The sequence below is a fragment of the Phyllostomus discolor genome, chromosome 4 (assembly GCF_004126475.2).
Source record: "Phyllostomus discolor isolate MPI-MPIP mPhyDis1 chromosome 4, mPhyDis1.pri.v3, whole genome shotgun sequence".
NCBI classification, from domain to species: domain Eukaryota; kingdom Metazoa; phylum Chordata; class Mammalia; order Chiroptera; family Phyllostomidae; genus Phyllostomus; species Phyllostomus discolor.
Window position 1 is genome coordinate 4,420,984 of NC_040906.2, and position 25,193 is coordinate 4,446,176.

Here is a 25,193-nt window from a genome sequence, read left to right on the forward strand (position 1 = left end):
ACAAGTACTGAAAACTGACTCAGCTGGGGCTAATGGATACTGCTAATGAAGTCAGTCTTTCAAAATGGCACAAATCTAAGATCCCTTAGGAAGATAAGAGTAAAAGGGACAATCATCACCATTTCACCCCAAAAGGGTTCCCCTGGATAGCAATCATTACCAATAGTGTCATTTTCCAGTGTGAAGGTCAACAAAAAGGGAACAGACATATGGAGTATTAAAATGCACAGTCATGAGAACAAATGAGCTGGTATGACATCAAAGACACTGTAATTTAGAAATGTCATTTCAAACTCCACAAAGGAACAAAAAGAGAGAAGAGTGATTTATGGAAAACACTACCCTTGTCACTATCGTCACTACGTCTCTTTTGAGCCAAGAAGCTCCACTCACACCTTGAAGTTGTAATTCCTGTCTTATGATACTCAGGCAAGCCTGTATCAAATTATCTTTCATACATGCAACTCACAAGCAAAAATATTTCAAAACCAAGATATTAAATTCGTAAGGTGAATTAAAATGAAAGAGGGCATTTACGAAAGCTCAGTAATGGGAATATAGAAATAAGCTAGAAGAAATCAGGAAAATGTTTTTCCAATGAAAAACTCTATTGAGTATAAAATGAAGAATTAATCTGAAAGGTAAAAGGGGAGGAATAAAAAAAACCCAGCACAAGAAGTTCCACACTGTAAAATGCTATAAAAGGTACACAAACAAATTAGTGGAAGAGTCCCTGAGTAATTGGAAATACGCTGGACAAGAGAAACAATTAAGAATTCCTTAATAACCACATCAAGGACAGTATGTGTTAACACTCTGACTTCACCTTTCTTTCAGGTCCTATCCCTTCATAACCGATCTGTATCTAAACTTCAAAGGAAATTTGTTTCCTCACATGTTCAAATATTTTGAACTATTGCAAAAATCCCCTTCTTAGAAAGCAATTCATTTTGAAAAACCACTTTAGGCAGTGTATCAACCTCATTTAAAAACTTACTTTAGAGAAAGATATTTCATGAGAACTTCCTGAAATATGTTCTGGGAGCATCCTGAATTTTTCCAAATTGGGTAGCGTGGGGCAGGAGGGGGTCATGCGCAGTGCCGGGGTTAGGCACAGGTGCCCAAACTTCCAGAATCTGATTTCCCTTCCCAAGAGGCACAGAGATGTGGCGGATTCCAGGACACTGAATAACGCCTCTCATTTCAGTAGACATGACCTGGGTACACGTCTCCCACCAGCCCACCTCTCACCTGCGCCTCTCCTCTCGGACTGAGCGCGGGGGGGCCACGGCCGCACTCCCCAGCCGCCCCAGACCTGCCCCACTTCAGCTCCCGCCGCAGGGCCTTTGCCCTGGCGTCCCTAGCCTGGAGCATCCCTCCCCCATGGAGCTACAGGAACAGCTCCTTTACCTGGATCAGGACTTTCCTCAAATACAGCTTTGCCATGAGGCCCACCCAGGGTACTCTACTTAACATTAATTCCTCCCCACCTCCCTATCATCCTATGTCCCTGTCTCTTTTTTTCCCACATCACTTACCACTGCACTGTGTATTTTACCTTCGTGTTCCTGTATCTGTCTAGAAATGAGCTCCATGGAGACAGGAATTTTTGGTCTGTTTTGCTCCCAGCACCCAACAGTGCAGCAAGGCCTCTTATTTGTCAAATAAATGAATGCATGAATGAATAAATGGATGAAGACACATGGTCCCTTCTCCCTCCTCAGTCTCAAAATTTTTAAGTGCTTTGTCAAGGACAGAAAAGCTCTGAGGCCCTTTCTTTTCTGGTGAATCCCTACCACCACCAGTGCATCCCTCCGTGTGAAATGTCAAAGGAAGAACCGTGACATTTTTCCAGAAACGTGCCACTTAAATTTTTTTTTCTAGTGCCTCCCACTGATGTCAACATCTGATGTAACAGAAAAGCACACCTTCCAGCGGCAGCACTCTGAACCCGCCACACCAACTACTGAAACACACCGAAACCTCAGGGACGGAACGCATTCACGTTCCAGCCCAAGTGGACACCACTCTGTAAAGCCAGAGCTGCAAATATGAGAAGGATGACAGTCAATGTACAGGAAGGATGGCACGAAAATTCTCTTTTAACCTAGAAGGAAATAGCACATAAGTGAAGACTTATCTTCCCTGCACCTAACAGTGGCAACGAGGACTGCCTACATCCAGGCTGGGTTACGCTGGGTAAGAAGCTGTTCTCAGGTTCTGGCCCCTTCCTCAGTGTTCTTGCAAATTAAACTGGAATACTTACCTTCCCTACACAGACACTAGGTGTGCTTAAGTGCTTTGACTTGCAGGGAGAGGAGGAATTTAAAAAACAGTGGTAGGTAAATGCAAAGCAACGTTACGGCTTCCCGAACACCGGCAGACAATCTGCTTCTTTCATCCCTCCTTCCCTGGTCGCTTGACTTATGTTTCCGCCTCGACACTGAAGTGCTCCGAATGCTTCATGGGAAACTGCTGACACTTGAACGCTAATGCCCATGTTAACCTGACGTGCACGTTCGGGTCCCAAAGCTGCCACGAGCTCTACTTTCCCAACCTCTGTCCCAGGTGCCGTCCGATCATGGCTCCACCTGGCCTCAGGCCTGGTCCAGACCCAGTCCTCTCGCCACGGAAAGGGTTTCCCAGGGTAGATGCTCGGTGAGGAGGGCAAGGGCGCACCTCGCAGAGGCCAGGTGTGGGGAGGAGGGCCGGCAGGAGCAGCGGTCTGGCCGCAGCAGCTGTTACCCTGGCACCCCGAGGCTGGGCGGGTGGCTGGCCCCGAGGAGCAGGTAGCGGATGGCGAGACCTCTGGCCCTGAGCAAGCCGGCCTGACACTGCCCACCCCACCACCCTCTTCCCTTCCTCTGCTCCCCACCGCGGTGCCAACGGGCCCCGGAGGAGGGGGCTCGCCGGCTCCGAGCACAAGACGCGCCCGGGCCCGGCGTGCCCCCCCGCCGGAGAGGAGGGTCGCTCCGGCCCCGCACCTGACTTGTCCCCTCGCCTGACGCCCGAGCCAGCCGCGGCCACTGCCCCGGCGGCCTGCGGGTGTCCATGCGGCGGCACCAGGTCTGCCGGAGCGGCGGGGACGCGAGCTCGGGCGGCAGGCCCAGACGACCCGGGAGAGTGACGGAGCCAGGGCGCGGAGCGCAGCCAAAGCTGGGCAGCGAGACGGAGCCGCTGGTTACCTGCGGTCCGGGACAGGAGTCTCTCAGAACCAAAGTCAGTCCTCAGCCTCAACAACACAAGATGGCCGACACGTCGCCACGCACGTCACGTGACAGCGCGCTCGCTCCGCCACGCCCCCCGCTCCGCTCCCGCCCCGCCAGGCCTCCCTCCCGGCTCATCCCCAGCCTCCCACGACATCATTCCTTTCCGCTGCCTCCCGCCGCTCTTCCCCAGACACGCCCCTGCCCAAGCCCCGGATGTCGGGCTGGAGGAGGCGGGGCAGCGGCACGGCGCAGGCGCCTGCGGGCCCGGGGGCCGGGGCTCACTTCCTGCCCTTGAGTTGAGTGGAGTTGGTGTCCAGAATTGGACCCGGGCCAGGCGCCCTGTGACTCACTGCCCTGTGTGCCCAATCCAGAGCCGGTTCACAGTTCAAAAAGCTCCGCATCATTTACGAGCTGAGCTTCCAAACTAGAACCTTTCCAGAGTTTCATCCAGCATTTTTCTGCCCGCTTGCCCTCCTAGGGAAAATGAGGAAGCGCCAAAAGCTAGTGTTCAAAGCACTTTCTCTACTTACTATCGGTGCTGATAGAACTGGAGATTCATTCTAGAGTCTTGCGATGTGACGGCTTGGAAGGACTTTAGAGCTCCCACCCCCTCCTACTTCCTCCGGGGCAACAACCCCTTTACCTAAAAATCTCCCGTGTGGGGGGTTGGCGGATAAAATACAGGACCCCGGCAATATTGGGGACATGCAATAAAAAAGCATTCATTGTTTTTATGAACCTCATATTTAACTGGGTGTCTTGTATTTTTTATTTCCTAAATCTGGCAACTCTACCTTACTCGGGTCATTCCATTATTTCCCAGTGGCTCCAACTTATTTTTTACGGGATCCTTCCCATCAGCTTTTAAAAATACTCAAATGTTCTTCCCTCTTAAAAGTTAATGTTTACCAACTACAATTCCTCCTCCAAACACCTCCTATCTCTCCGTTCCCTTTCAAAGCCAAACTACACACAAAAGAGTTATTTATAAGCACTTTCTCAATTCCCACGCCCCAGCAAGCAATCATCAGCCTCATTGTGACTTCTATCCTGACCCATCCACCTATTGCTTGCTCTCAGGACGCCTTAACCTATGCAGGCTGATAACTGGAGTATTTCAGCCCTCATCTTGACTTCAAGCTTCCCGAGTCTTTTATGTCACTGATCACTTCCTACTTCCTGAAATGCCTTCTTCCCTTGACCTTTATGCCCTTGCAGCTCACAGTGTGACCAACAGACCACCAGCATCAGCATCGCTTGGAAGCTTGTTAGAAATGCAGAATCTCAAATTGACCCTTAACAATTCTCCCTCCCCTTTTTCTCCCCCCACCCCCCCACATAAAATCAGATATACCCACAGCTGAAGGTCTTCAAATACGTCATCCTGACCTAGCCTTTGAACACGCTGCTCCTTCTCATTACAATGCCATTCCCAACACCACACTTCACGCCAAACCTGTGCAATGCCTGCTCGTCTTTAAAAGTTTAAGTCGCGCGACGCTTCGAAGCCTACTTTACTTTTTACTGTTTTATTTATTAATTTGAGAGAGAGAGAGGAAGGACAGGGAGAGAGAGAAACATCAACTTGTTGTTTCACTTACTGACGCAACTTCGGCATATCAGGATGCTCTCACCAATGTGTCCGCCTGGCCAGGGCTCCAAGCCTTCTTTAATCCTCTTCTGCAGATCAAAGAACGCATTCCTTAAACTGTTATTTTGAAGGGAAAAAAGTAATGCCGATGCTTTTGTTATGGAATTCAGCACTTTATTAAGCACTTCACTTGTGTTCTCTCTTGTAATCCTGGTGATAGCACTATGGAGCCCAAGAAAGTCAACGGGACTCTGCAAATCTCAACCAGGACTTCCCAGCCCAGGCTGATAGATTGCAGAGCTAATGTCCCTCACCTGTGCCTGTAATTGTAGTACAGACAGTAAAATTGAACATCTTTCGCGTGCGGTTCTATAGCTTTTGACAAATGTATACAGGTGTGTGTAACTACCACTAAAATCAAGGCACAGAATAGTCCCATCACCCACCAAAGTTCCCCTCAATGACCCTTTCTAGATAACCCCAAATGACCTCCCTAACGCCCAGCCCCTGAAACCACTGTTCTGTTTTCCATCCTTACAGTTTTGCCTCATGTCATATAAATAAATCCATAGAGTACATAGCCTTTTGAGACTGGCTTCTTTCTCTCAGGATGCACCTGAGAGGCCGCCCCACTGTTGCATGTTTCAATACTTTCTTCTTTTTCATTGCTGAGTAGTGTTTTTTCCCAGTGGATATGTGCGCTATGTCTGTTTAGCCATTCCTCAGCGGAGGGTCATTTGGGTTGTTCATAGTTTGGGGAGGTTCTTAATAAAGCTGCTATAAATATTCACATGCAGTTGACTTGTGTGAACATAAACTTTGGTTTTTTATTTCACTTGAGTATGTACCTAGGAATGGGATTGGTGGTTATGTGATGTTGGCTTAACTCTATCAAAAACTGCTAAATTGGTTTTCAGAGTACCTCACGCGTATTGTTAGCCCTCACCTAGAGGCTTCAGAGAACAGGAACTGAACTAAGGGATAATGATGGTGATGGTGATGATGATGAAAGCTAACGACACCCCACGCTTTCAGCCATTGCACATAGTGCATTATTGGACCTTGCTTCCTCGGCAGCTGGCATTGTGCTGGCACACAGTAGATAATAAATACCTAGAGAATCAAGGAAATTCTTGATTATATACTCCTCAGGAAGCGTGTTTTCCTCTTTTCTTTCGTTTCACTCTTTCTCTCCAACGTTTCCTTAAAGAGTGGTTTTTAAAGTTAAAATAGTAGACAGACACCTGCCCTAGCCAGAGATAACAATAAAGTTTCAGCTTTGTTGTATCAGCTATGGAAACAGAGAAGTTGAGGCTAACAGATCATCAGGGGGAGGAGGGTATAAGGACCTCCCCCAACCCTGAAATGAGTTTAATTTCTACCAAACACAGGCTGATCCACTGTGACAGTTAGTATTTTTCTAAAGATAGCAGCAGCAATATCTTCCACACTGTGTATTCCTCTAAACGCTTGCCACCACCCTTCCTAGAGGCAAAGTATAATTCCCTTCCCCTCGGGCCCCGGTAAGTGATAGAATGTGCTGGAAGTGAAACAAGGTGACTCTCCGTGCCAGATCCCAAAGGGCATGGAGCTTCCGCCTTGTTTGCTCAGTCTCTCCAGAAGCGAGAGCTGCCGTGTAGAAAGTCCGGGTGCCCCGAAGCCACCATCCTGCCAGGATGCCCGGACCCCAAGGAGAGGCCCACGCAGTCGCTCCTGTCAGCAGCGCTGACCAAAGTCCCAGCATCGACAATCAGACGTTCAAGTGACAGGCCACCAAAGGATTCCAGCCCCAGCAGCCAGTCACGCCCTGGCGTCCCAGCTCAAGACGTCAGGAAGCAGGGACAAGCGTCCTCGCTGTGCCTCGTCTGAGTTCCGGATCCACCAAATCTATGAGCATAATGAACAGAGGCTGCTTTCAGCCACTAAATTTTGGGAAATCCTCGTTATGGATCAGATTGTGTCCCCCTCGAAGATATGTTAGCATCCTAACCTCAGAATGGACCTCAGAATGTCACCTTATTTGGAGATGGGGTCTTTAAGAGGTAATCGAGCTAAAATGAGGCTGTCAGGGTGGGCTGTAATTCACTATGACTGGAGTGCTCATTTAGAAAGGGAGGGGCGGGAAATCTGGACACAGACCCTCATCGAGGGAGGTCTCCAGGTGAAGAGGAAGGTGGAACCGGGTGGTACGTCTGCACGCCAAGGAATGCCGAGGACTGCCAGCACACGAGCACAGGCTGGGAGGGGGGCTGGGACTGATTTTCTCTCTCAGCCCCCTGAAGGGACCAACCCTGCCGATCTCCTTTTTCTCGGGCTTCTGTCCTCCGGAAGTGTGAGACAATCAGTTTTTGGTAAACCACCCGGTCAGCGGTACTTTGTTATAGCAGTCCTGGCAGATACAATCACCTAAGATCTGAAGAGGCCATTTGAAATGGAGGAGATCAGAGCGGGTCAGAGCTACACACCTGAGATCTTGGACATTGTGGGGGATCTCCCAACACCAGCAGAGGGGGAGGGGAAACGGGACTAAGGCAGGCCCCCAGCAAGCCCAGGGGTAGCTGGTGGGCAGAGAGAAGCTACAGGCAAGATGAGGTGAGAGGCAGGAGCCAGTCTCAGGACAGGGGGAGGAAGCTGTGCTTGGCAACAACAAACCTGCAGGGCTGTCCAGGGGGCTGGGGCTGGGAAAGGGCCCCTGACTCGGTGACGGGAGCGTCCACAGAGCCGGGAGAGCGGAGGGCTGGGACAGGGTGGGCGGCAAGGAAGGGGAGGTGCAGACATTTGAAGGAGGGGGGACAAAGCAGGACAGAATTGTCACGGCGGAGGGCAGCACCACTCCCATCGGGGGCCTCACTGAGAGGGATGGCCCCGCAGCAGAGCCCTGAAGAGAAATTGCAAGGAGTGTGGGGAGGCACCTAGCCAGAGAGCGCAGCAAACGTCAGGGAAAGGCTGCTGAGATGCTAACCCGAGAGGCAGATCCACTTTTATGGTTGAAAACAATTTTTTATTATAAAAGTACTTGCACGTTTTAAACTATGTTCTTGTTTACAACCTCTGGATGTGTACCAAGACAAATCGTAACGCACTGTCTTGGAGTAAACGTAACGTTTCACATGAACACACGACGCTATGTTCCCAAAACGTCACTCGTTTTTTCCCCGAGCCTGTGCGGATTTAGGGTTCCGGACTTCGGCGGTCCCGGGAGGGGGCACCACACGCATGCGCAGCTGCTCCTCTCGCTTCCTGTGTGGCCAGGGTGTCCCCTCTCCTTTCCACTAGCTATTAACAGCCGCAGTAAAGCAATACATGTTCATGATTTTAAATATTTTGAAGATTTTATTTATTTATGTTTAGAGAGAGGGGACGGGAGGGAGAAAAAGAGGGAGAGAAGCCTCCGTGTGCGAAAGAACCATCTAGCGATCGCCTCTCGCACGCCCCCAACTGGGGACCGAACCGGCAACACAGGCATGTGCCCCGGCCAGGAGTGAACCGGAGACCTTTTGCTTGGAGACGCGATGCCCAGTCTGCTGAGCCACACCCGTCAGGGCAGACTTAAAATCTTTTAGAGTTCAAAACATAGAAAGGAAAAAAATTTAATCGCCCTCAGACCTAGCCAGGGCCCTCAGATTCTCCATCTCCCGGGTAACCTGCTGCTGACAGATTCTGCTGTGGTTTTCTCCAGAATGTTGTGTGCAGAAACGTGATGATGCGCTTCTTCACCCTCAGCACCCCCAAGGGCTGAGCACACCATGGTGGTCCCCAAAGCCACTTGGTCACTGGCCTCACACAGCTCAGTCTGCAGGGTGGACAGACATGGCTTCCCACCTCGGGTAAGACAAACGGAGACAAAGGCGGGGCATTGTTATGCACGCCGCTCTGCCCCCGGCCCTTTTCTAACAAACAATCTGTCTTGGCGTCTTCTACATCCTTTGTAACTGGCTGTCCACCAGAGTTCATTCACGGGGATGCACCATATTGTACTAATCGATGCCCTGCTGATAGACATGCTGGTTGTTTCCAGGGCCTTTGCCATTCCTGACAATGCAGGAGTGAGTAGCCCTTTAAATACCCCCTTGTTCATGCTTATATTTATCTATAGGATAAGTAAACCCCTGGGTCAAAGCTCATGAGCATCTCGGCAGGGGACACCTGCCACTCTTACATGGCACTTTGGCATCCGAAATACTTTTCATGTTGGGGAAAATAAAAATCTTGGTAGGAGACAGAGCCCACCTTTCTTTACAGAGGACCCGAGGTCTAGATACGACCCGTTGCCACTCCCAGCGGGCAGTCAGAATTGGGCCTGGTCCGTGGGCGGGGTGCGCAAGGAGCAGGCTGACCGGGGACAAGGCCCCCAGGCATCAGGTCACATGATCTGGCTGGGAGAGCTCAGCAGGTGCCAGCTGCAGGGGGCACGCCAGGGGAATAGGTGGACCGTCGGAAATCTCCCCAGGCTGGTTGGGAAGGGGGGGCCTCCAAAGAACTGAGAAGCTGAGCAAGTGGGTGTCTGGGCTTGGGGCCGAGGCAGCAGCCAGGACTGAGCATTTCTGGAACGCCTCGGCTTCACATCCCTGGCACGTGACTCTCGAGACCCAGGCCTCGGGAGGAGACGGAGTTGAAGCAGTGGAAGGTGGAAGACACCGAGGGGACCAAGATACCCCCATCACTGAGTGTGCACCAGGCATGAAACCTGCAGGATACACAATCATTATCCCCACCGGACAGGCGAGGAAACTGAGGCTCGGGGAGACTAGTCACTGGCTTTGTGTCTGGCTCCAAATCCCATTACACCCACATGAATCCCACTAATCCAGGGCGGAGGCAGACTGGTTTGTTTGTTTGTTTGTTTGCTTCCCTGTTGCTTGGTAGAAGGCAGGCCTCTGGGCAGTGGACTCCACACTTCCCCAGTGAGAATGATGTCCTCACACCCTCTGCTGTCCTCACTTTCAGAGCTGTCCCCTCGGGCGAGGCTCCCCGGTCAGGGCACTCAGAGGGCCCCTGGCTCAGAGGCAGCGGTTCTCCCTCGCCCGCCTGTGTCTGCTCCAGCAGGCCTGCGGGGTCCTTGTGCAACTGACAGCCACAAGGTCCCTGCCACACGCCGGGCCTCCTGCGGTGGCCAAGACAGACTTCCTGCCCCTCAGAGAGTGCACAGTCCCGGGGAGGAGGGGGAAGTGAGGAGAAGGGCGCTGCGCAATGCTAACAGAAGGGTGACAACAGAGAGACACTCCGGGTGAAACGGGGACCCTGAGAAGGGGCTCCTCACCCAGACTGGAAGCATCAAGAAAGCTTCCTGCCCTGGCCGGTGTGGTTCAGTGGGGTGGGCGTCATCCCGCAAAGCAAATTGAAAGGCCGCTGGTTTGACATTCCCAGTCAGAGCACGTGCCTGGGATGCAAGTTCGGTCCCCGGTCAAGGTGCATAGAGGAGGCAGCTGATCAATATTTCACACATTGATATTTCTCTCCCTCTCCTTCTCCCTTCCTTCCCAGCTCTCTAAAAATAAAATCTTTTTTTAGATTTATTTATTTATTTTATTATTATTATTTTTTTATTTTTTTAAAATTTATTTTTAGAGAGGGAAGGGAGGGAGAAAGAGAGAGAGAGAGAGAGAGAAACATCAATGTGCGGTTGCTGGGGGCCGTGGCCTGCAACCCAGGCATGTGCCCTGAGTGGGAATCGAACCTGCGACACTTTGGTTCGCAGCCCGTGCTCAATCCACTGAGCTACGCCAGCCAGGGCTAAAAATAAAATCTTAAACAAGTAAAAAAGAAAGCTTCCTGAAAACAGTATGGGGTTTCCTCAAAAGAATTAAGAATAGAGCTACCACGTGACAGGAATCCCTTTTCTGGGTATCTAACTGAAAAATGTGAAAACACTTATTTGTAAAGATACATGTACCCCTATGTTCGTTGCAGTATTATTCACAACAGCCAAGACATGGAGACCGCCCAAGGGTCTTCTGATGGATGATGGGATGAAGAAGATACGGTCCGTGCGTACAGAGGAGCACTGCTCAGCCAGGAGAGAGGATGAAATGCTGCCATTTGCAGCAACATGGACGGATCTTGAGAGTATCATGCTAAGCAAAATGTTTCAGATGGAGAAAGACAAGAGCCATATGATTTCGCTCATAGGTGGGATGTACAATAGAAAATGACAAACGAACAAAAATTCATGGACATGGACGACAGTATGGTGGTTACCAGAGGGAAGGGGGTGGGGGGAGTTGAGGAGGGTGGAAGGAGTGCAGTGTATGGCGAGGGAGGAAGACTGAACTTTGGGTGACGAGCTTACAATGCATATACAGATGGTGTATAAATATCATAGAACTATTCACTTGAGCCTTATATAAGCTTATTGACCCATGTCACCCCAATAAACTTAATTTTAAAAAAGCTTTCTGAAGATCATGGCTGATCCGAGCCACAAACAATGAGAAGTAGTTTTCCAGGAGAAGGGAGGGAGGGAGGGAGGGAAGGAGGGAGGGAGGAAGCGCCACGCCAGGCAGAGGAAACAGCAGCACAGGCAAAACCCCGGGGCGGCAGTACTTTCTAGGAACTGCTAAGTACTACACCTACCTGGACTGTGCCATTTAGAAGGAGAGAGGGAAGGAGGTGGGTCAAGAGATGGGGCAGGAAAGGAGGGCAGGGGCCAGATCCCGAAAATGGGGAGCCAATAAGTTGAAGGGAGCTGTTAAGAAGAGTTTGCAGCTTATAAGAACTATTCTAGCCACAGGGTGGACCGTCGGGGCAAACGAGGGCAGAGAAAGCACAGCAGAGACCCAGGGCAGAAGCAGTGAAGGCCAAGGTCAGGGAGATGGAGGGTGGGGATGGTGGGTGGGAGGCGCGGAAGGAACCACCTCCGCAGGACTTCGTGACCGAGGCGGGGCCCAGAAGCCCTGTCCCCGGTCTTTGAAGTTACAGGGCCCAGGATGTGTCCTTTTCGTCTGAAGTCCCCTTGTGTGACATTCTCCATCATTGCAATCAGGAGTTTTCAACTGTCACATGGCCTCGCTGTACAGAGAAGCAAATGAGATTTGAAATAATCATACTGTTGTCTCCACTCCTCCCTTTCTTCTTCTTCTTTTTTAAATAGACTTTATTGTTTAAGAGCAGTTTTAGGTTTAAAGGAGAATTTAGCAGGGAATACCAAGTTTCCATAAACCTCTCTCCCCACTGCCCCTCCAGTTTTTTCCCATTTTTAACATGTTGCATTTCTGTGGTACACTCGCAACAATCGATGTGCCCATATTGATCCATTATTATCAACTAAAGCTGGTAGTTTACGTAAGGATTCACTCCTGGTGTTGTGCATTCTATGGTTTTTGACAACTTTATAATGAGTGTCTCTACCATGGCACACACAGTTTCGTTACCTGAAATTCTCCGTGTTGCACCTATTCATCCTGCCCCGCTCGCTCCCTGCAACCGCCGATCTTTTTACTGTCTTCGTAGGTTTGCTTTTCCCAGGATGTCACATAGTTAGAATCACACAGACACAACCTTTCCAGACTGGCTTCTTTCACTTAGTGAAATGCATTCGTTTCCTCCACAGCATTTTCTGACTTGATAGCTCATTTCTTCTGGTTATTGAATAATATTTCTTTCATCACAAAACTAATACTCCATTGCGTGGATGTCACAGTCTGTTTACCCATTCACCGATGGAAGATCTTGCATCTTGCATCTTCCGTCGGTGAATGGGTAATTTCCAAGTTTTGGCAATTATGAATAAAGTTGCTTATGAACATTCATGTGCAGGATTTTCATGTGGACAAAGGTCCTCAGTTCATTAGGATAAACACCAACGCGCATAATCACCAGATCACACAGTAAGTCTCTCGATTCCTTTTTCACGTCCACCATCTCTGGTAAGGAGGTTAGAGGGTGACCCGACCTGGAAGGATTCAATACGTCTCGGGTTTATGCAGAAACAGAAACGATCCTCACTGGGGAACCCAGGGTGTTTTCTGAGGACAGGGGTCCCCCAGATACTCTGGAATTATACCTGGGAAGGAGGGGTCCCTGGCCCTCATCAGAGTTTCAAGTGTTTAGAAAGCAAGAGAAAGTAAGCAACAGGTTTCACCTGCAGCCAAAAGAATCCTCGATGAGGGGACAGGGAACAGCAGCTGACAGACAACCTCCGTTCTCAGACACCCTGGAGTGAAAACCAACCCTCTGTTACCAGGGACTCAGCGGCCAACAGGAGCCTGGGCTGGACGTGGCCCTGAAAGAAGACTAGAAGCACGAGGATGTGATGCCAAAGTCTATGTGCACAGTTTATTTAAAAAGGAATCGCTACAAGGTAAAAATGCAGACGTTCTCTTAATTGTAAAGACAGCAGTTGCACCAGAGAATAAATACGACACTAGGAATTATTTTTTAAAAAGGCAACAAACCCCTGGCATTTGTGTGTGATCCCAAGAGCTCACAACATATAAAAATGTGTGCTGGAGGTAAGAACAGCTTCGCCGCCTTGCAGCCAATCTCAGACATTTTCTCCACGGTGGGGATGGATGGACATGACCTTTGGGACTTTAAAAGGCTCTAGGTTTGTCACCCGGGAATGTCAGGGGTCTGCTGTAATACAATTTGCATAGAGTCAGCGTTAACAGGAATCCTTCTACTCATTAATATGACTTCTGACTATTCCTTCACTATTACAGGGAAGAAGCACAGCATTTGAGAGTAGGGAAAGGGCTGAAATGGGGCGACGTGAGTGAAGGGGGTGAGGAGGGTGGTCCTGGGGCGGGGGGAGTGCTAGGGGACAGCGGAAGGGTGATGGGAAGGAACAGAACTTATCTTTTCCCCTATTTTGTGTCATCTCTGTAGCATGCCACGCCCCCGCTGGAGAGGGGACAGGCACTGGTCCAGCCTGGCCTGCCTTACGCCTGACCACCATCAAGGACCGCGAAGATGCAAAGGCGGTGGGCAGAATCCGGCTGAGAAGGAGAACGGGGTGGCAGGATGGGAAACAGAGGGCAGGAGAGAGCATTTCCCGAGAAAATGGGCAGCATTAACCTCACAGCCCCCAAGGACTGTCTCCTGTAAGGACCACCCAAGAAAGAGGTATCAGTACCATCAATTTCCACTCTTTGATGTGGACGGTAAAGGAGCAAAGAAAAGGTACACGTGGCCGAGTAGAGAAGGGTAGAGGAAGGTGGGCGGGAGAGAGAGAGGCAAGGAGAGCCGCTGGCTGGGCCAGGACCCTCCGGGAGGGACTACCACCCGGGGGTGAGAGCGCCCCCTGCTGCCCCAATGAGGCTAAGGAGTTCGTTGGACGGGGTGTGGAGGCTGGTTGGGGTCGGGGCGAGGGGTCAGTTGAGGTGAGGATGCCCGGCCAGCTCTCCCCGGGGCATCCGCGAGGCACAGCTGTGGACGGAGGTCCAGGTCTCCCGACTACGCGCTGAACGCGGCCTTGAGCTCCCGGAAGGCTGCCCGGCGGAGTCTCCTCTTCTCCTCCTCCCGCTTGCGCTCCTCCTGCTCGGCTCTCAGCTCAGCTTCGAATTTACTGGCGGAGGACAGGGCGTAGACCTGCAGGGAAAGGGCCGAAAGCGGCCGACAGAGTGAGACGGAGGAAGGGAACCGCGGAGACGGAGCCCCCAGCAACCGCTCCTTCGCGGCGGTCTCCCCGGGTTTTGCCTGGTAGCAGCCAGGACGCCATCGCTTTATCTGCTGTCGTGGGTCGGTCTTCCCACGTTCCCACGCGTCTCGCCTTTTCCAGGATACTGCTGTTCAACATCCCCACCTGTCACCCACTTCTACTTTCCCCTCCTTCATTTCACAACAGCATTGTTCAGCTCTAGGGACAACAGCAACAAAATTACCTCCCTGCTGGGGTTTTGGTTGGGACTGCAGCCACCCCCTGTGGCAAAGGGGTTTCTTCACTTTAAGTTTCCCCTGAATGCCTCCGTGTTTGTTCAGCGCGGTTTTTATGGCACCCACTAACATTTTCAGTTTTTCTCTAAGCAGACCATCCTAAACTTAACTTCCAAATATTTCACGTTTTTTTGTTGTTGTTGTTGTGGTGGTAGTGGTGGTTGGTTTTTGTGAATGGGATTTGGTGCCATGTAAAAAAGTATTATCTTCAATGATACCAAAGCCGATAAATTCCTCTTAAAACCCTCTATTCTAGAACTGATTTTTTTTTCTCTGTGTGTCTCATCAATTTGGTAAACTCTGCAAACACAGTGGGCGTGCACCTCATTTAATTAGGGCTGCTAAACCGCTCTGCCAAGCAGCTGTTCCCATTTACTCTCCCACCAGCAGGAACACCAGGTCTCACTTCCCCCGCAGCCTGGCTGAGGATGCTTATAATTAACCTTTTCCCTACTTGCCAATCTGATAGGCAAAAAGAAAAATTGGCACCTTTTATTTCCTCTTTGGTGAATTACTCATTTGTATCCTTCGCCCATTTTTCTATTCAGCTGTTGTTCTACCTTACATAACTTAGGTACGAATCCCTTATTACATTTTTCAGTTACTTTCTCCCAGTTTTTTTGTCTCTTAACTTCAAGGTAGCTTCAGCCATACAAATATTCGTACATTTTGATGCCATCCATTTTCCAGGCATTTCCTTTCTGGTTTTTGGATTTTTGTCATGTGTAAGAGGATCTTCTAGACCCCCAAGGTTCTAAACCCATTTTTCTGTATTTTCCCTTCATAGTTTTTTTCATCCTCCCCCGAGGACAGACTTTGTGTTGTTGTTGTTAAGAGAGGTTACGGGGAGCAAGGGAGAGAAACATCCATGTGAGAGAGAAACATAGATCGGTTGCCTCTTGTCTGCGCCCAGCCTGGACCAAACCTGGACCCCAGGCGTGAGCCAGGACCGAGAACCAAACCCAAGGCCTTTCCCGTTGTGGGATGACGTCCAGCCAACCAACGGAGCCGCACCGGCCGGGGCTGTCCTCACACTTCCACAGTTCTGTTCACACCGTCAGCTGTCGAACTCACCTGCAACTTGTTTCAGGGAGGAACTATTTAGTGCAGGCTTTGCTTCATTTTCCCAAGTGGATAGTCAGTTGTCTTAAAACCCATTATTTTCCACCCATTTGAAAATTATATTTTCATGTATCCAATTCCCACATGAAGGAGAGACCTGTTTTTATTATTGTCTGTCCTGTCCTACTAACTGGTTTGTGTATTTCCTGTGCCTGTACTTCATGATTTAATATTACCGCTTTACAGGATGCCCTGACATTTATAAGGAAAGTAAATACTCTTCTATTGTGTTGAAGAAGAATGTTGTTTTATTGTAACGTGTGTTATGTGAATGTTGAACTTCACCAAATGTCTCTGAGACACCTGCCTGAAATGATCACATTTTTCTCACTCGCTTCACCTGTGACATCAACATTTGAAAAGTTATCCCTGCAGTCTCAACATAAATTTCAAATGTTATCCTTGCATTCCATTTCTTAATGTTTTCAGATACAGCAATATTTACTTGGTTGATAGAAAAAAATTTCTGATCTGCTATTTTTGATTTTGTTATTGGAATCACGCTGGCTTCCGAGAGGAAAGGTGATATGTCATCTTTTTCAATGTCTTTATAATTCATCACATTTTCTACTTATTGTCTTAAATGTGTAGAAAAGCATCCCCTTCGTTAAGTTTTTTTTTTTTTTTTACGATCTTAAATTGACGGATCACGATCTCTCATCTTTAACTGCCCTGGTGCGGTATCCACCATCTCTCAGTTCCTCTGGTTTCCCCATCCCTGGCTGCTCTGGGCTGGGCGTCTCACTAGTCCGGTCTCTGATCCACTTGTCCGCAGTGCTGCTGCGGAGAGCTACCATTTCCTGCCACACTATTGAGTCCACTCAGATCTCCACTCCGTTACGTTCTTTGTAGCCCAATGCAGACCTCCGCAACGCAGTGAGAAATCCTTGTGTCCCTTTTCCTACATTCCCTCTGCACTCCACTGGGGTCTGCTTCTGAAGACAGGTAACTCTGAAAACATTACCAGGGCATGTTGTGTGTTTGCCTTTTCGGAATCAGACCGGGAAATTGTATTTTCCAAATTTCCCAGGAATTTCTGAGGTCCCTGAGCCTCTGCCCTGGCTCCCCAACTTCTCCCCTCTGGCACCCAGGTTCACACCGCCGGCTCCCTACGTCCAGGTCCCCAGACATCAGCTCAGGACCTGCTCAACGCTTCTCACCATCTGGCTGCAACTTCGCGCCGCCAGCCCCCCTCCTCTAGCCCTTGCCCCTCTCCTCCTTGCCTGCTCTTCCTTGACCATGGATGGCAACAGGGCCGAGTTGGAGTTCGCTATTTACCCGGCCCGCCCAGGGTGCAATGCATGCAGAACCCCCTGTCCCAGGTTTGAGCTCCTGGTCCCGGGTGCACGGCCTCACCTGGGTTTATGTTCCAGCCTGGCATGGACACCTGGCCAATCTTTGAGCAACACCTATCACGGTACCTTGAATTCCCAGGACCTGCACTTCGGCCCTCACTCACTCACTTCTCTGCCCATCCCGCTGGGCCCCACCCTGGGTGGGTGGGTCACTGATTTGGTCAGTTCCTGCCACAGGCTGAAAACACGGTCTGTCTTTAGAAGTCTCTCAAGGATGGTGTCTGGATCCACTGGGAGGGGAAGATTTCCGGTTTGGGCGGGGCTTGCGATAGGGCTGGGCCTCTCCGGCATCTTTCCCCACAACACTCCCCCGGACCTGCCACTCTCAGCAGCCCCCCCCCCCCCCCCCCCCCCCCCGCCACACCCCATTTAGCAAACGCAGAGAAATGCAGCCCCTCCTCTCTGGACTCCTCCCCCACAAGTTTTATCCTTCTTCCCTCTCCCTGTGCCTCAGGGTGGGCAGGGTGCGAGACCCTGGGCAGGGCCCCGCGTCTCGGGGCCCAGACACGTGCTGGGACAATTGGCTCCAGCCGGCAAGCCGATGGTTCGATTCTCGGGAATTTTATGGGCTGGTTGTGAATGACAGCCATTATTAAAAATAAAATCATAGGAATTTACAATAAATTATATTAAAAGCAAAAGGTAATAAATACTAAAAACGTCGTTGCTTCTTGGCTCTTGTACAACATTTTACTGTGAGCTGTGCTTCTGAGGTCGTCGCCGGTGTTCTGTCTCTAGGGTGGGAACCCTCAAGGACATGGGCTACTGGCAATGTTCTCGGACCCGCCCTGCAGGCGCCCTGCAGGTGGCGCTCACGGGAGCATCCACACGGGAAACTGCCTAGTGCTTTGGGTCAGGGCTTGGTTTATCGCTTCGTTGACTGTCCAGACAATCTTTTCTTAAGAAAGCAATGGGGAAGTGTTAAAAATGCATATTAAATTTTAAAAACGGGTAGTCGTCTGTAGCCTTTATGTTATGGATAGCTCCCCCACAAAAATGGAGAGAATGTTCTGCCAGTATTTGAAAACTATGATCAAATTCAGCCAAGAAGTTGGTCACGTCGCTGAGGAGCGAGTGAAGTTCTGAGATGGGCCCTTTCCCTTGTTTCTTATAAACCGACTTGCACACAGTATCAGCCGAGGCCCCGTGGGAACGCCATTGTTTCGTCGGTTGTCGCCACAGGCTGGCTGCAGGCACAAAGGTCTAGCAGAGGGCGAGGAGCCGTTCTCTGAGAACCAGCAGGCTACGGGGAACTGGCCATCAGAGTGGTGTATATGAGTATTTTACATTTTTAAACGGTGCACTACGGGTTCTTTATATCTGTAAAATTTGTAATTAACTTAGGCATTTGGTCAGAGAGCCAAATGCTAAACATTTACCAACAAACAACTATCTCAGCCTCAGTTTCCTGGTCTGCGAAGTGAGACACCACCACCTCCCTCCGGAGGGCTCAGCAGGGAGGGGGTCTGGCCCATCGGCCACACCCACGGTTCGTGAACCACCCGCCTGCCCACCGGTTCCCAGCCTGGCCGGCGGAGGGTCAGGGGCCCTTGCAACTCCTTCGCTTGGGACCCTCCTCTTCTCCACCACAAAAGCCCACCTCTTTCCTGATGCGACAGCATCCTGTCTGCCAGGTGGAAATCCTAACGGGTGATGGGCTGACACCGTTTTCATGTTCCCTCCTCCCTGGACCCTCCTCTGTAACCAAAAACACGCCCACATCGATCACGTGTAGGCTGAAAACACCACGCCAAAGTTCTTCCCTGCCACCCCCACTCTGTCCGAGCCGCCTCTGCCGACCTTCCACAGAGAAGCGTCAGCCACCGGGGCTCTTCCTCCCAGGTCCCGCTCACCTCTCACCCTGCTGCGACCTGCCCTCCACAGTCAGCCCGGCCTCTCAGAACTCTCCACTGACCCACTCGCGAGTCCCAAGGCCTGCGGTCTGGCCTCAGCTGAGTTAATCTCTTCTTAAGAATGCCCCTGTCCTCCAGAATTGCACCTTCTCCAGGGTTTCCTTGTACCTCTGATCCCTTCCTTCTCCACAATCGGGTCCCCGTAGTGCCCACCGCTGACCACATCAGCACCCTGCTCAAACCCCTCCTAGGGCTCCCCCTGCCCAACCCTGCACCTGCACCTGCTCCTGCCGGTGTGCTTTCCAGGCCTGGCTCTGCACGGAGCCACCTGCGGAGCTCATTCGAGTCCACGTTTCCTAGGCTCCACCCTGGAGACACACTCGGTAGACCTGAGAGGGACCTGGGAGGCTGGCCTGCAGATGGTTCTGGTGGTCAGCAGGCTGCGGAAGGCCAGAACTCCCCGTCCAGTTGTGTCCAGTTGTGTCCAGTGTGGACAAGGGCCAGCCTCCACACACTCCTTGCCTCCGTGCCCTGGAGCCTTTGCCTCTGCCGCGGTTCCCACGGCTCTCCGGGCAGGAAGGAACGCCTTCCCTGCCTTGATTACAAGGTGAGTCCCCATTCATCTCTGGACATCTGTTGCAAACGTCAGCTCCCTCACGGCCCTCTCCCAAACTCAAGGGAGACTCTTTCTGTTTGTCATTCACACAAATGTTTATTGAGGGCCATTACACGCCAGGCACTGTAATTACGAAGATAACACACCTACTCTGTCTTTGAGTCTCGGTGGGGAAGCAGACATATAAACCTAACAAGTTCACATTTTTTTTCATTGTGTTTCTTTTCATCTCTTCTCCTGGTTATAAAAGTAACCTACACAACGATCAGACATTAGAAACATATTTTAAAGGTCCCTCAGACATGTGTATGTATGATTCATCCTTTGGTGTATAATCACCCAGGGTGTCTTTAATATTCACAAAACAGGGCCTCCAACAGTTTTTGCTTAATTCATGTTGGACATCTGTCCATGCACACACGTGTCTGTTGGGGTGTGCAAATACGGGGGTGTAACAGATGGATTCAACTCCCTGGTGCTGGAAGTTTCCATCGCTTCCAGTTTTTCTCTGTCACCAACAGAGCCGCACAAAACCCTTGTCTCTGCCCCCGCCACGTGCATCAGCGCGAAAGCGCCTCCAGAGGCTACTCCTGGGGCAGACCTCCGGAGGCGAAGTGTGGGAAATGTGAACCGCTAGCCCCCAGCCACTCTCCAGGGAGTCAGGTCGCTTTACACCCTTACCAAAAGTGTCCAAGAAGCCTTGAACAAACCGTAATAGCACTTCCACTCCTGACAGAGGCTCGCGGGAGAGGACAGACTTTCCTGACCGGCAGAACCGGGGGAAGCAGCCGGGAGGAGGCAACCCTCCACCGAGGGCCCTAGAGGCTGAGTCGCATTTTCTAGGAAGAGGCGTGTGGATGGGGCCTCCCAGGCAGGGGCGGCAGCCGGCCCTGGGGCCCCACCGTGAGAAGCACGGCAGGGTTTGAAGAAACGTGCACAGGGGCGGATGAGGCTGGAGAAGGGACTGGAACAGGTTTATAAAAGGTCTGACTGCCCAGATGAGACGCTCCCGGAGACCTCGCACGCCTTTGACCAAAGCTCCGGGCACGAGGTGCTGTGGCAGGGAGCCGGGAACGGCGTCCTGCTAGGCTGGGTCCCCGTCCCGGGCCCCTGCCCCAGGCATCACAAGACATCAAGGACTGGGAAGGACCCGTCCCACCCCAAGGCGCCCCCGCCTCCTCCCTACTCCCTGCATCCAGGCTGACAGTGTGCGGTCCTCACTAGCCTGCGTGTGCGTTCTGGGGGGAGGGGGCCAGAGTCTTGTCTGCCGCCCCCGTGTCTCCTGAGCTGACGTGGTGCTGGCATGGCCGGGGGAACCGGGTTAGTCGATGGAGCCTCACGAAGGGAAGGCCAACCCCCCGCCAGGGCTGGCCGCACAAGTTGGAGACACAGCGAGTGGCCAGCTGCCCCTGGAGCTGTCGGAGGACGGGGGGGGGCAGGAATTCGGGCCTCGGGGGTCCGTGACTCAGCTTTCGTGTTGGCACAACGATGACGGGCTGCTTCCCCGAGCGCTGTCACGGAGAAGTGAGACAAGAGTCGGGCTCAGGGGCCCGAGCGGGTTGGAAGGTGTCACCGGGATACTTCGTCTCTGGGCAGACTACGGGACTAACCCAAAACCACACAAGAGGCCGGGCCCTGCGGGAGTGGGAGGGAGTCCCATCTCCCATCACCCGTGGGATGCTCACGGTGAGCCAGGTACTGGCGCAACACTTTCTGTAGATGCGATCTCACGTAATCTTCATGACAACCCATCATCACCCCCATTGTACAGATGAGGAAACTGAGGCACAGACGGGTAAAACCGTCTGAAACCAGGCAGCCTCACCCACTGCACCCCAGTGCTGTGGTGGACAGGGGGCTGGGAGGGCTCTCCTGATCTCTCTGTCTGCAGGTGGGCTCCGCAGGGGCAAAGGTGGCAGCGCCCAGCAAGGGGTGGGCTCTCCACAGATGCTGGGGAGGGGGGTGAACTCGAGAATGAGCAGAGGCACCCAGAAGAGACCCAAGACCATTCCCTGCAGACTCCGCCCCGACGCCCAGCCACTGTCTGGGGAGCAAATTTGGGGCAAGCGCCAAGGCTCCCTCCTCTGGCCCCGCCATTCACTTGGTTACACACGGGCGTGTAAGATGCAGACACGGAGGTGGCCGTCCAAGTAACTCAGCTGTGGTTTGGGGCGGGGGGAGTTCTCCAGGGGAGTCTGGAGCAAGAGTCGGTCTGGGCCCCGGCTGCATGGCCCAGTTGGTTGGAGCGTCGTCCTATGCACCAAAAGGCTCAGGTTCAACTCCCGGTCTGGGCACATATCTAGGTTGCAGGTTCAATCCCTGGTCAGGAAACTCACTGGAGGCATCTGACTGATATTTCTCTCTCACATGTATGTTTTTCTCTCTCTTCCCCTCCCTCTCACCCTGCTCTGTCCTGCATCAAAAATCAACAAACATATGCTTGGGTGAGGATGTTTTAAAAATATTTTTAAAAAGAGTCAGTCGGGGAGTATTGTACCAGCAAACCCGTTTGAATCTGAAACCAGGGTCCGATGCATCTACCATTCGGCTGTTTCCCCATTTGGTCTTTAATCTGCAGACCGCATACAGACACACTGTCCTCCGCTGAGTCACACCTGGGCTTGCCCTGAGGGAGCTGATGAGACAGTCGCTACCTGGGGCCTCCCGTTGGGCAGGGTGGAGAGAGGGGGCAATTGTCCACCCCAGGAAGGAGCCACCTACCTTGGCTTCAAAGAAGTCCTTGGCACCTTTGACGCCCTCCAGGGCCACGTCGATCTCGGACAGCTTGGCCAGGGCCAGCAGCCCGCTTTCCTCCTGCAGCTCACCCGCGGCGGCCTTGTGGAATATGAGCAGGAACTGTGGGGAGAGGGCACACCGCTGAGAGACCGACAGCCGTCCCCTCGGCCCCCACTAGCATCCTTCCTGCCAGGCCTATAGAAAAGCGTGGAGATGTGTGCGTGTGCCCATTATTTTTTTCCTTATCACACTGTCAGAAATACACGCGTGCCCCTTTTCTCACGGGGATGTAGGGTAGTGGGAGCCCGGATATCTGGTGGACGAGAGTATAAACTTTACTTCAAATTCTTGTGGGGGGGGGCCCTTTGGAAACATTTACCCACAGTGACATGCTTTCACCCTTCCGACCGTCAATCACAAGACAGTGGTGGCAGTGGGAACAGATTCCCACTGCTGGGAATCTATTCTCCCAAAAAACCCACATAATCCTTTCAGACACGTTATTTATCAAAGCGAAGCATTGGCAATGCCTTACTTCATAGCCGTGAGGAAAAAGTCCAGCAGGACCTGTATGTACTATTTTTTTAAACAAAATAATTTCATAGTTTGACATTTTCAAGCATTCCCAGTTTCCGTTTGTGTCCCATTTTCCATCAGATCGTTTACCCCTCTTAGTGTTTTCCAAGAAATCTTTTTTTAATTTTTTAAAGATTTTATTTTTTTTTAAGATTTTTAAAGTTTATTTATGGAGAGAGAAGGGACAGAGAGAGAGAGAGAGAGAGAGAGAGAGAAACATCAATGTGCGGTTGCTGGAGGTCGTGGCCTGCAACCCAGGCATGTGCCCTGACTGGGAATCGAACCTGCGACACTTTGGTTCGCAGCCCGTGCTCAATCCACTGAGCTACGCCAGCCAGGTCCTGAAATCTTTATGGATATGTTTCAAGTACTTTAACTCTGTCTCTCTTCCTTTGTTTATGGTACTTATTGACTTCGAAAATTTTTACGTAAAACCCACCAGTCTTCTTATTTTTTCTCACCGGTGCAACACTTAGAAAAACCCTCCTCGCCACCAAGGTTATAGAAACAATTTGCCTATGGTTTTGTCTACTGTTTTTAGGACTTTTTTTTTAACATGTAAATATTTAATCTCCGAGATTTATTCTGCTCGGTCATGTGATGTTGATCATTAACCTTATTTCCCTCCCAACGGTTAGCTAGTGACCCCCACATCATTACCGAACAATCCATCTTCTCCCTCCGGACTCGAAGCGTGACCTGAATGAGTTCACCCTCAAAGCCAGCCGGCACTGAGGCCTCCACGGAACACATTTAAATACGAGCAAATGGGCCCAGCCGAGAAGGCCGGTCCTCCCAGCCCTTCATCTTCCTCCCCCAGGTCAGCTGTATGGCTTTTCGCTTCTTTCCTTGAAAGAACTTTTGGGAATTTGTTTGTCCAACAACTGCTGTCCAACTTCTAGAATTTACTTTTTTCCTTGGAAAGAGTATGGATTACGTGTTCCGAGTCAACACACAAAGAGGCTTCTCCAGGTTTTCAGGTGCTCCCTAAAAACAGGGAGATTTCTGGGTTTGGGGTTTTCTTCATGACCACCTTCTCTAGAGAACGGCTTCCCAGGAGAAAAGAACGTGAACCAGCGAAAGCAGAGTGGGAGGTAAAACACCTTGAGCAAGTTCTCCAGACACCACAGGCGGGGGGGGGGGGGGGGGGGGGGGGGAATCTTTGACCACCAAGACTCTTCATTTCCAGAGGGAAGTGAGCTTCGTTAACTCCCAGTCTCAGCCTCCAACCAACCCCTCCCAAACCTTGCTCACAAAGCTTTCTTTATAATTCCTGTGGGGGGGTTCCGGCTCCCCTGGGGGCATTGCCGGATGCAAAGAAAGGGATGAAGCAAGATGCTCAAGGTCACGCAGCGTTGGCCTGTGCTGTGGAGGCCACTGGCTGGGCGGGCAGCGGTGCCACGTTCATCCACCTGCAGCTGCCCGCTCTCTCACTAGAGGCCGGCAGAGAGAGACTCCACTCGCTGCAGACCGTGGGAGCCAGCACTCGGGCTCCAAAGGCGTCTCGGAAAACATTAAGCATGCTTATATTAAAGGTATATGCGCCACAGGCTCTATCCAAGGCTGAATATAAAGACACTTCGGTGTTTCACTTTCTGTGTCGGAGACTCAAGGTCAGGTACAGGGCGGGACAAAAGGGGGTTTTCGGTTGTGAGTACGTGAAATAGTTTACTCTGGTATTGACGACTGTGTTACTTTTCCTATGAGTAACTGCATTTCTGCTTTTGCCTCACCTTGTATAAAAGGAATGTATTTAACTATTTTTTAAAAGTAAACACAGCCCTGGCTGGCGTAGCTCAGTGGATTGAGCGCGGGCTGGGAACCAAAGTGTCCCAGGTTCGATTCCCAGCCAGGGCACATGCCTGGATTGCAGACCATGACCCCCAGCAACCGCACATGGATGTTTCTCTCTCTCTCTCTCTCCCTCCTTCCCTTCCCTCTCTAAAAATAAATAAATAAAATCTTTTAAAAAAAGTAAACACATAGATATTTTGGCTATGAAAAGTCAAAGAACACGAGCTGCTGAAGGAGGCGGGCCCCCGAGGGGCCGTGGGGGCCACTGTGCTCGGGCTGTCACAGAAGAGACTGGAGCAGCAAAGAAGACTCGGTGCTGTGAACGGGAGCCTCATGTGGAGGGAGGGGGTGAAGTTCCGTCTCTTGGGGCCCTGCCTGTCTTTCCAGCATTTAGTTACAGAAGCCGCCCCCCAACCCCCCCCCCCCCCCGCGTTGCTCTGTAAGGCAAACACAAAAGCAGGTCGACTC

At 51.3% G+C, this 25,193-nt stretch overlaps 2 protein-coding genes across 7 annotated transcripts in view; both read right to left on the reverse strand.

Annotated features, from left to right (window-relative positions):
• The window catches only part of GIGYF2 (GRB10 interacting GYF protein 2), a 109,718-nt gene extending 106,432 nt beyond the window's left edge, over positions 1-3,286 (reverse strand). For 3 of the 4 annotated variants that reach the window (XM_036022695.1, XM_028511013.2, XM_028511012.2), the window contains exon 1: positions 3,186-3,286. The gene's annotated coding sequence lies outside the window, so the exon portion shown is untranslated. The remainder of the gene's footprint in view (positions 1-3,185) is intronic. The other variant, XM_036022694.1, reaches the window with a different exon arrangement.
• A 9,763-nt stretch (positions 3,287-13,049) lies between these two features.
• Positions 13,050-25,193, reverse strand: part of EFHD1 (EF-hand domain family member D1) — a 40,598-nt gene continuing 28,454 nt past the window's right edge. For all 3 annotated transcript variants that reach the window (XM_036022702.1, XM_028510480.2, XM_036022701.1), the window contains 2 exons: positions 22,341-22,475; positions 13,050-14,328 (listed from right to left, as the gene is read on the reverse strand). In XM_036022702.1, coding sequence (XP_035878595.1) covers positions 14,194-14,328; positions 22,341-22,475 — 270 coding nt within the window. In that variant the 3' untranslated portion in view covers positions 13,050-14,193. The remainder of the gene's footprint in view (positions 14,329-22,340; positions 22,476-25,193) is intronic.